The sequence below is a fragment of the Gavialis gangeticus genome, unplaced genomic scaffold, assembly GCF_001723915.1.
Source record: "Gavialis gangeticus isolate Ggan-Ray unplaced genomic scaffold, GavGan_comp1, whole genome shotgun sequence".
Classification (NCBI taxonomy): domain Eukaryota; kingdom Metazoa; phylum Chordata; order Crocodylia; family Gavialidae; genus Gavialis; species Gavialis gangeticus.
In genome coordinates this window covers 23,348,049-23,358,450 of record NW_017728993.1, presented here as the reverse complement: position 1 = coordinate 23,358,450, position 10,402 = coordinate 23,348,049, and the positions used below count along the sequence as shown (strand labels likewise).

The 10,402-nt window shown below is 40.8% G+C and overlaps 1 protein-coding gene across 1 annotated transcript in view; it reads right to left on the bottom strand.

The window, feature by feature from the left end:
* Window positions 1-356: 356 nt before the first annotated feature.
* The window catches only part of EFCAB14 (EF-hand calcium binding domain 14), a 24,287-nt gene continuing 14,241 nt past the window's right edge, over window positions 357-10,402 (bottom strand). Inside the window, exons 5-11 of the mRNA XM_019501357.1 lie at window positions 7,578-7,688; window positions 6,166-6,270; window positions 5,079-5,270; window positions 4,300-4,386; window positions 3,071-3,182; window positions 1,782-1,910; window positions 357-1,001 (exon numbers count right to left, since the gene is read on the bottom strand). Of these exons, the coding sequence (XP_019356902.1) occupies window positions 826-1,001; window positions 1,782-1,910; window positions 3,071-3,182; window positions 4,300-4,386; window positions 5,079-5,270; window positions 6,166-6,270; window positions 7,578-7,688 (912 nt within the window). The 3' untranslated portion in view covers window positions 357-825. The remainder of the gene's footprint in view (window positions 1,002-1,781; window positions 1,911-3,070; window positions 3,183-4,299; window positions 4,387-5,078; window positions 5,271-6,165; window positions 6,271-7,577; window positions 7,689-10,402) is intronic.

Genomic DNA, 10,402 nt, shown 5'->3' with positions numbered 1-10,402 from the left:
CTCCCTCCATAAAGTGTAACACTAGGTGCAATACAGCAAAGTGAACGAGAAACTCTGAAGTGGATCACAAGAAGCTACCCTACCTAGTGCTCTTCAGGTCAAAGAAGAGAGACAACTGTTCAATCTCTCCCTCACCCCTTAAACATTCAAGCCCTCTATTAAACATGACATGTCATGCCTTGGATCTGCTGCAGTTTGAGATCAAACCCACCTGTGAGTGCAGACAGCCAAGGGTAGAATCAGCTCAGAAATTAAATTCCAGGGGCACCTGAAATACTCTCGGCCACACAAGTTATATTGTATTTTTAGGTTTTAAACAGGAGCATGTTTATTACCAACAAAGCCTCAACACAAACTTCCCCTAAAATATGCATAATTTATTCCATTTCAAATATTTACAAGCAGAAAAAGCCCATCTTTAAGACAGATTTCTTCCCGCTCCATATAAAATGCAGCTCTCTCATTTAAGGCAAATTTATGTGAAATATAAAACATGGGTTTGTCTATCTGTACACAAGTTCTAATTTAAAGACAAAAACTCCCTTTTAAAGAAGGGAAAGATGAAGTCAGGCAGCAGTTCCTAGTGTAGTTTGGGATCTTTCTGGATTTTTTAAGGAAGTCCCTACCAGCCATTATGCCATAGATAACCTTTTTCAAGTTTTTAAATACCTTAAAAGATTGCAAATTAAAAAGGTGGCAATGTGTACACTAAGTTAGCGCCAAAGATTAGTAGAACACCGAGAAAAGTGCAGATGTAGCTTTTGCTTATCCGTTTTCAAAAGCTACAGCAAGTCCACCAATACTGCATTTTTAAATATATGTAGGCTATACACCTAAAGCTAATCTCAGTTCTGGTAATGAGTATTTTTCATCCCCATCTGTATCAAATTCCTTAAAGCTCTGCAACTCTTGTATTGCAGAGCCAACCAGACTTTGAAGATCATCATAGGTTAGCTTTCCATCCGAGTCGCGATCCAGCTTTTTAAACGAATCCAGAAGATCTGCAAAAAGAACGAGTTAAGGATCAGGCACTTCAACTGCACAAAGAGAACTGTACAGACTCTTGCTCCAGTTTCACTACATTATACCATACTAGTTTACAAAACTAAATAAAGCGTCTTATGATGGAATTTGTTCATAAGCTGGGCAAAATAAAAACATCAACAGTCACAACATGTAGATCAGCAACTTTGGGAATTTAAAGAGCAGGATTCAAAGCAAAGACCTGTGGATTTTGTTCAGTTAAAACCCACCAAGTAAATCTAAATTCAAAAGAAAATAATTATTATTCCTAATCAGATGTTCTGACCCAACCCCTGAAAGTAAACATTGATAAAAATGAGGACTTTGCCTTCTACGACAGAAGCCCTGAGGTTATTATATTGAAGATGTAGATCACATGGAAGGATGAGTATTTCTATTGTGCTCTACATATTTTCTGAAGAGCTAAAATATTACAGGCATGCCAATTCAAGCACTGATTAGATCTAGAAACCACCAGTTCCATCTGCTAGCCATTTCTCTATTCTAGTTGCCTCCAGCTCCCTAGATATCTTTACTCCTTGCTACCTTTCTCTTCTCTGCCATGACAGCCCTTCAAATCCCAAATAGGCTTCAATTATTCTGTTTACACCTTCCCTTTCAGAACTACTGTTCCATATTCTGCCTCATCCTGGTTATACCAGACCTTAGGTAGCTATGGATGTGCTTTTATAAGTCATGAGGCACTTTACTTACAGGAAGTGTTTATGAAAATTAAGACAAGGCTAAAACAGACATACCTTTTATGCTGGAAATTCCTGGTAATGATAAGAGCCTTGCCTGTCCATTTTCTTCCATGTTGCCACCAACTGATCTCGATGAAAGTCTGGGAGGATCTGTAGGATCTGATGGAGTCTGAGCTTTTCCCACTATTTAGAAATTTGTTTGCATTAGTCTTTTTATTTTTAAGAAACTAAAAACAGCAATAAATTGGGAACAAGATAGCTTGGCAAGCCATACATACACACACATGTACGTGTACACACACACCACCACATATGAAGGCCTCTCGTATTTAAAAATATAAGAGGCCTTCATATGTGGTATGGAACAAAAGAGACGAGTTTGTCCATCTTAGCACGGATTTGTTATACATGTTGAAGTCTCAGTAACAGAATAACCCAAACAAACTGTTCTGGAGAATATCATTTTAGTATATTTTGTTAGATTCTTTCATAGTTTGTAATGCTTCATGCTATACAAGAAACATGTATTACTATGCCATGTACTGATAACAAATACTTTGTAATACAACAGGCTCCCTAGGTGAATAAGATTTTATAGCCATCCACTTCAGGCTGCCTGCCTGTACAACATGTAGTGACAGGTCTAGATAAAGACAGGACTGCTCTGATCTGATATGGCAACTCCTGTGCACACTGCACAATATTTTGTGACTCATTTTACCCAGTAAATGAGAAGACAGCCTCTCTGGGTCAACTTGATCAAAATCTGCAGATCTGCCAAATAAGAATCAGCAAGATTCTGCAGGGAAGGGCAGAGCCTTGATCCATAAAACATGTTGGCACTGCCCCAGGCTAGAACAGCAAAGACGGAAGGTCAGGATACAGACACACCAGTCAAGTTGTAACATTTCCCTGCATTATGCTGAACTTCATAGGTGTGCTATGATTTATTGACCCAGCATACTTATTAATTCTAACCTTCCTTATGAGCCAGAGCAGTAAAAATGACTTCAAGACAGTCTGACAGATAATTAAAACCTTAACATTTCAGTCCATGCCTGTATGTTTCCATAATTATGTTTATGTACAAAAAGTCAAATGCTCTGCAGCATATTAGGGATTCTGCTAGGCACTACTTGAAAAGCCCGTTTCTTTTCTCAGTTTGTCTCTGACCAAGCAAGAGTTTAAGTGCCATCAATTTCTCACTACTTAAAAATTAACACATTGAGGCCATTTGAGCAAGATCCTACGAAAACACTGGGTTATGCCTCTCCTTTACTTATACATAGAGCATACGGTGAACTTTCAGTTGTATGGGTTACTATTACACAGAAGAGTCTCACCATTCACTGATGCCCCAAGAGGCTTCTCGCTTTCTGGTTTGCTTGTTAGAGCGTTGATCAGCTGAAGCTTCTCTCTCAGATTTTCAGGTATCGAAACCTGAGTTTCTGTTTCCTGCTTCTTAAATAAAAAAACCCTTTCTTCAACAGGTGCAGCATAGCAGGAAAGACATTGCAACAGATTTGTGTACTTCTGAGTTATTACCATACTTTCAGGTCAATTAAGTTTTAGCTGCTTAAGACTATAAATCTTCCAGGTCCCATATCAGGTCTTAGCATAAAAAGAACAAGCGCACACAGTTTCAATGCATTCTTGGTTTCTAAAAGAATAGCCAGTTAACATCTAATGCTGATTAAGTCTGACCTTTACTGTTTCAATGTAATATGCAGTAACCATCTGGAAGATTAGTGGAGCTGCAGAGAAAACAAAACATTTGAAGTAGTTCTCAGCATGTGTGCAGCACTTATTTGCGTGGGATGCAAGACCTGGGTTACTAAGTCACTGTGAAGTGCCTGCATTGTACTCTCTTTGGAGTTCCATTTTTTGCAGCCAACATCCATTGTACTCATTATTTCACAGCACACATGGGCTTCAAGTTGAAATTACTCAGTTGAACCTGGGATCTTGCTTAACATCCTGTCAACTCACTAAACATTGTAGCTGATGAAGTCATTGTAAGACTTTAAGAATACTTAGATTAACTTTTGCAATAGCATCCCACTTAGCGTACTTATTTATTTCCCAAGTCTCCTTCAGCTGTGACATCCTTGTTGAGCACAACTTTTGTGGTATGTTATAAATAGAGAGGAAATAATGAGGGCTAGATCCTGCAGCTCTTCTTTATGTATGTACTCCTACAGGAGAATTCAAAGTAGCAAGACCGCCCATTAAGTTTTTTCCACCTCAGTTTGCTTCCCGCCTACCCACTGGTGTTGGCAGGTTGCTTACCTGTCACATTTTCATTAGCAGTATGTATTGAGATCTGACTGATCCAAATACCTATGCCAGAGGATGGCAACCTTTAAGCAGTAGCAGGCTGAATTAACAGAGCTCAGGCTAAGGTGAGGTACTACATGCCACCACCATTCTAGCCTTATGGGCTAAATAAAATCCCCTTACAGGCCAGTTCCTGCCCACTGGCTGTAGGCTGCAGTTTATTTTCAAATAAATCGGATTTAAGCATCCAGTGCTGTTGGGTCTGCTAATCTTTGATTTCAGTTTTCCTTTTTACCTTTGCATTCTGTGCTTTATCTGAATCCGTTCCATTTGCTGACTGAACTTCATTTTCTACTTTAGGAAAGGTAGCTGCATCATCCACCTGCAGGGAAAAAAAAAAACAAGGAAATCAGAAACTGACATACTTGGTTGAGGTCTTCTGTAATGCTTTTTGCTTTTTTCACACTGGACAGGAACCTGCAGCTGTATAGACAGGAAACAACATATAATGTACAGGCTGGAATCAATTCAAAGCTGCAGAAGCACAATTCTGCTTCCAGGGGTGTAGGTTGTGGCCGTGTTGGTCTAAGGACACAGGCAGACAAGGTTCTTTGTATGAATCTGATATCTTTTATTAGACCAACTTAAATACTTGGAAAACAATTATTAAGCAAGCTTTCGGGTTCAAAAACCCTTCGTCAGGCTAAGGAACTTTCAGCAGTTGGTGTGTGCTCTGTCTGGATGGAATGAAAAGTAAAGAAGCCAGAGGCTGGTCCGGCATGCATACAAGACAGGTAGTCAGTGAAAGTGTATGACTTAACATTAATGGGACAACTAAATCTCTACACGCTGTAGCATCAGTATATCCTTTGCTGCATAGTATACAGAATACAAATTGTAAGGAACAAGCCCCTCAAAGTGTCTACTTCGGACATTTCTTTAAGCTTGGCATTTCCCAGTGCAGCTGAAGGCTTCGCTAGCCTCTCACAGATGTGAAAATGCTACACAGGAAGCAAACTCAGCTATTGAAACCCCTATATGACAAGCAGGCACCTGTGATAACCGAGCACTCACCGAACTGATGGATGAATTCTCTCTCTTTTCCAGTTTATTTGCAGCATCCAGGTAGTTTTCTAACAACGCAACCCTTTGAGTTAGATTACTGATTGCTGAATCCACATTAAGAAACTTTAGGTCGTTCTGCTTCTGGTACACCACTAGGGTGGTATTTATCTCCTCTAAAGTGGTATGCAGGTATTGGTTATCCTGAAATAAAAACCACAAGCTGTTGTCCACAAGTGACTGTTTAGAAGCACTACAACATTATTTCAGCTAGTGAAATCTTAACTGCCCCAATTTAATCCAGCAGACTTCTCTGACTAGCCTCAAAGGCAAACTGTTTTGTATTCAGTACTGGCTTGACTCTTCCTGACCATCAGAAAGTGACTGTAGTCTTCATAATTCGAGAAGGATTTCTCAGTGCTAAGATAATTGCTGACAACAACAACAACAACAACAAATAAAAGATGATTACAGCTGCCTGGAAATTAAAGTATGTTAACCTGTTTTGGGCTGGCTTCATTAGGACCATTACCCATAGGAACTGCGTAGCCAGACTTTGTGCGATGGGAAGAGCTTTACAAGACTTTCCTTTGACATCAGAACTGCTTGAAATTATAAACACATGCCACATAAATACAATGGATCCACTCCCATTTAAATTTATGTACAATTCGCTCTTTTCTAAACCCTTGTTTCCACAGCTTACCTCCAGAGCGATTCATCCACACACCACTCCTTTTACTTAATTTGACAGGCAAGCACCTACCATTAAAGCTAGTTCTATTTTAAAGTCTTCAACTCAGTCACAAGTCTCACAAGAAGAACAGGATGCACTATTGAGTCTTTCTAATACACCCACCAAGTAAAACAATGCAAAACACCACTTAATTGAGCGCTAAGACTCTTCTCCACTTAGAACAGGTTTTCTACATATATAGGAAAATCCTACAGTAAGATCCTTTATTTGGCGCTCTCAGATGCTATTCAAATTCAACCTTGACGTGAACATAATGCACAATATCACCACAGTGAACACAAAGGTTAAATATCACCAGTAATTAACAGTTGCAGAGCTGCTGGCATTTAAAGAAAGAAATACCTGCTTGCACTTCCCAGTCTGATTTCTATCGTTTATTCTTGGTGTGACAGTGGAAGAAAGTGAAGACTTCTGTTGTTTTTCTCCATTCTCTTTTGTGTATTTATTCTGACCCCCCAAAAAAGGAGAAGGCATGTTAAACAAATATCTTGTTACATCAACTGAATTCTTGAGGGAAAACAGCTTATGGTATGTATTGATCAAATACCCAATTAAAGTAGAAAACAACAACATGGATATTGGAGATTTGTCTTTAAGCACACAACTGGGATGACAAGCTCAACCTTTAACTTAATACAAGTGAAAGGAAATACCAACAAATTAAATAACCCTATGAAAGTTACTCACTTCTGTGTTGACTAACAATCTCCAGAAAGTTTCTGGTCTGTGATCAATTTTTAGTTGTGCATCTTGATTTGGGCCAGAAACCCCCAAATAAACCTCACAGCACTTTCCTAGTATATTCACAACCCCCTGGTTCTTGTGCAAAGCATCTCTATAATTGTCCTTTGCACTATTCAGAAGGGGCAGAGAACCTTCTGAGACCCGCTACCAAAGCAATGGGAAAGCAATTATTTCAGATATGGCAACCTGAGGGTAAGCGCCAGAAATACTGGCCCTAACAGAAATAAGTTCTTGTAGCTGTAGCATTAATGCCATATGACTTCTACTAGCTATTGTTGTATTGTTACGCTTACACAGATCTTTAAAAATATTACACAGGTTAGACAATACTGGATACCATTTAGGGGTGCACCGATATATGTTACCTATCAGATCAGCACTGATAAAAGGCGAAATTATGTTATCAGTTATTGGCTTTTTTTGGTTGCTGCAGCCAAAATGATGGCTGTGTCCAGAGCACCCCGCTGAGCACAGTCCAATCCTCGTGCCCCACAGCTGGGCTAGGCCCACGATGGACTACAGGTCCCTGTGAGGAGCAGGAGGGGGCACCATGCTCAGCAACAAAGGGACTGCTACCAGCTCCTGCTGCTGCTGCTGCTGCTATGGCAACACCGCGCGAAGCAGGGGTCTGAGCACTGGGACTGCCACAGAGGCACTGGACTATGCGCAGGTGGAGTAAGGTGCTGTGTGAGGGACATTCTGCTCCACTGGGCACCTTTGCAAAAGTGGCTTCTCCCCAGCAGCTGATGGCGCTGAGGCAGCAGCATGCTCTGGGGCTCCAAGTGTGCCCGGCACCGCTGTGTGCATAGTTTAAAATGCCTTGCACTATCACTAAGTGTTATTTTTTTAATGGGCTTTGGCTGAGGTGGTTGGTTAATTATCGGCCGTCGGCATTGGCCAAGAAAATCTTGATCGGTACACCCCTAGCACTATTCTTATTAAGAGCTATTTCAGATTACATTGCCAATTTTAAGTTACACAGCTGCTCTCCTAAATTAGCACATTCTTACCATATTGTTTTGGAGTGTTTCTATGTTTTTCCTGTGTTCTTCAACTGCAGCCTGCATAGTCTCAACATCATGATGAACGCTGGTTAAGGTGCTACCTATGGTAGCTACGCTCTGAAAACAAAAACAGGAGCTGTATAATCTGAGCCAGGCCTGACTGTACAAGTTGAAAGCCCTTGACTTGAACGTCTTAATGGAATGCCAGACAGCCAGACTGCAAGACCTATGTGATGAACTGGGGGATTCCAGTTGCATGTATAGACCACAAGTCATTTTTTATACATAGTCTCAGGTCAAAACTTTTGATTCAACTCAGCATGACTGACAGAGCTTCTACCTCCACCTAGCAGATATTCTTCTGTTTCTATATGGGTAGCTTATAGGGATGTATAAAGGCATGAGAATCCTGAAGTACTGAAGATGTTCTTGGGCTATAAAACTCTACAATTAAGTAAAATTAGTGTGTAGGTTTGAGATCAGTATCTTGGCACTGGATAGCAACTACTAAGCTCTGCTTTTAAGACCCCTTGTTGCCCTTCTTCCACCATATCATCATCTCAGACACTATCAATGTTGTGATCCCCCCCACTTCCCTCTTTGCCAATAAACCTAGCAAATGCATGATGAAGGCTATGATTAATAACACTTGCTTGAAGGGTAAAAAATAAAAAGCATCACCTCCTGTGCAGCCCCTCATGCACAGGAAGAGCTGCCTGGTAACATCCCAAGCTAAGCCTACTCAGGAAAACTCAGTGGTTAGAAAGCAGATGCATTATGCTGACCAACTGCAGCTCAATATTTCCTTGGGCTCATTCCTGTGAATCCAATTCTTGCCTCTCACCTTAGGTATGCTTTGCAGGAATTGTTTTATCATGTGCTGAACTGCTTCTTGCATAACTGGGCCCTCCATCCAAGTAGGTGTATGCTCTCCAGCCATCCAACTATATACGTTCCATTTCACATGATCTCTCATCATTATTAGAACCATCCACATTCATTTTCTTAAGTCTCCTCTGATTCTTACTGCCCAACTCAATTAGGACAGAGCAGGCAAAGAACCTTCTTTACCACTTCCTTCCGTAAATCCCAACAAGTAGAAACAGACCCTCTTTCCACCCTGAAGAATGTCAGGACCCCAAGGTTAACGTTGCATCACCAGTGCTTTCACCACTTGCCATCAACCATAAAATCAGCCACTCTACAGAGGGAACTCTGCTAAAGAGTATTCTTCAGGCCTGCTGAACTCTGGAAAAAGAGCTCCTCCCTATTACCATCACAGACACCACTTACTGCAGAGGCAGCTTAAAATATTCCTAAATCCTAGTAAAGGGGTAATAGCCATTTCCTATAATGGAAGGCTAGCCTCAAGACAGAACATTAAGATCTCTACATGCAGTGTTTTCATAAGGCAGATAAGCGTCATTAGGTAAATGCAATATATTTATAAATAAAATATAAATAGTTGGAAAAATTGTTCTTTGCAAGCTTTTGGGTACAAACACCCTTCTTCAGGCAGTAGGCGAGCCTGCAGTTGTGTGCTGCAGCACAGGAGAGCAGAAAACACACAGCAGGTGAACGACACCAAGTTCAAAATTTCACCGCTTTACTGTCAAACCTAAGTGCTAGTAAAATATTTTTATTTAATCTCCTGTAATGTTTTTCCAGCACTTATCCTTTAATAAAAGTATAATGGATTCCCTGGAAGGGGTCCAGCTTTCCTTTCATAACAATGAGCGTATCAAGTTTAAGAATGAAAGCAAAATGACATCAGAAAATGGAAATGCATGCTGCTACTCCTAATGTCTCATCTTAGGATCAGAAATGGTTGGGCCTCAAGCCCCAAATTTTACAATATTGCCTTCAGGGTCTTTGGGCACATTTAGTTAAAGTCTAAGCTTGGTAGTTCCAACACAGAACTGCAGCTGTGCCATGCCATTCAAACTCAAAACAATACTGGCTGGTGGAACCCGTAGTTTTGCCATACAAGCCATAGTTTTGCACTACAGATGTCAGGGAAGCATTAGAAGAGGCATCAATCTTCTGTGTCCACCTTGGCACCTCTTGGGAAACTACTTGAGTTACCTCTGGTAGAGTTTTCTGTAGCTCTCCCACTTGCTGATTATGAATAGGTGGTGGCAAGCTAGAACTAGTTTTCTGTCCAACAGCCTAACTACATTCTGCTAGTTCTTCACCACACATCTGCTTGTTCACTGCATTCTCACCTCCTGTTCTCAAGACATGCCCACAGACCTCTAGCCCACTGAAGGTAGGCCCTTTGTGATAAGTCTATCTGTGCTTTTAGCTATAATATAGCTGAAGTATTGTAGCCATAACATAAATACTCCTTTTAGTAATAAATCGCTGAAGCAGACTTTGGAAAAAAAGTTGGGGCTCTTCTGTTCAAAGAACAAATGGGCTTCCTCATTTTGAGAATAACCTCAACTAAAGCATGAAATGCAGAAGACATTAAACTACTGCCCAGCCTCTGGCATGGATCTTTGAAAACTCCTGGCGCTCTGGTTTAGTGCCTGAAGACTGGAAGAAGGCCAATGTGGTGCCTACCTTCAAGAAAGGAAGGAAAGTGGATCCGGCTAACTATAGGCCCATCAGCCTGACTTCTATCCCGGGGACGGTCTTAGAAAAGTTTATTAAAGAGGCCACCCTTAATGGACTGGCCAATGCCAACATCCTAAGGGATAGCCAGCACGCATTTGTTGCGGGACGGTCTTGCTCGACTAATCTAATTTCCTTCTACGACCAGGTGATCTATCACCTGGACAAGGGAGAAGAGATTGATGTCATATATCTTGACTTCAAAAAAAGCCTTC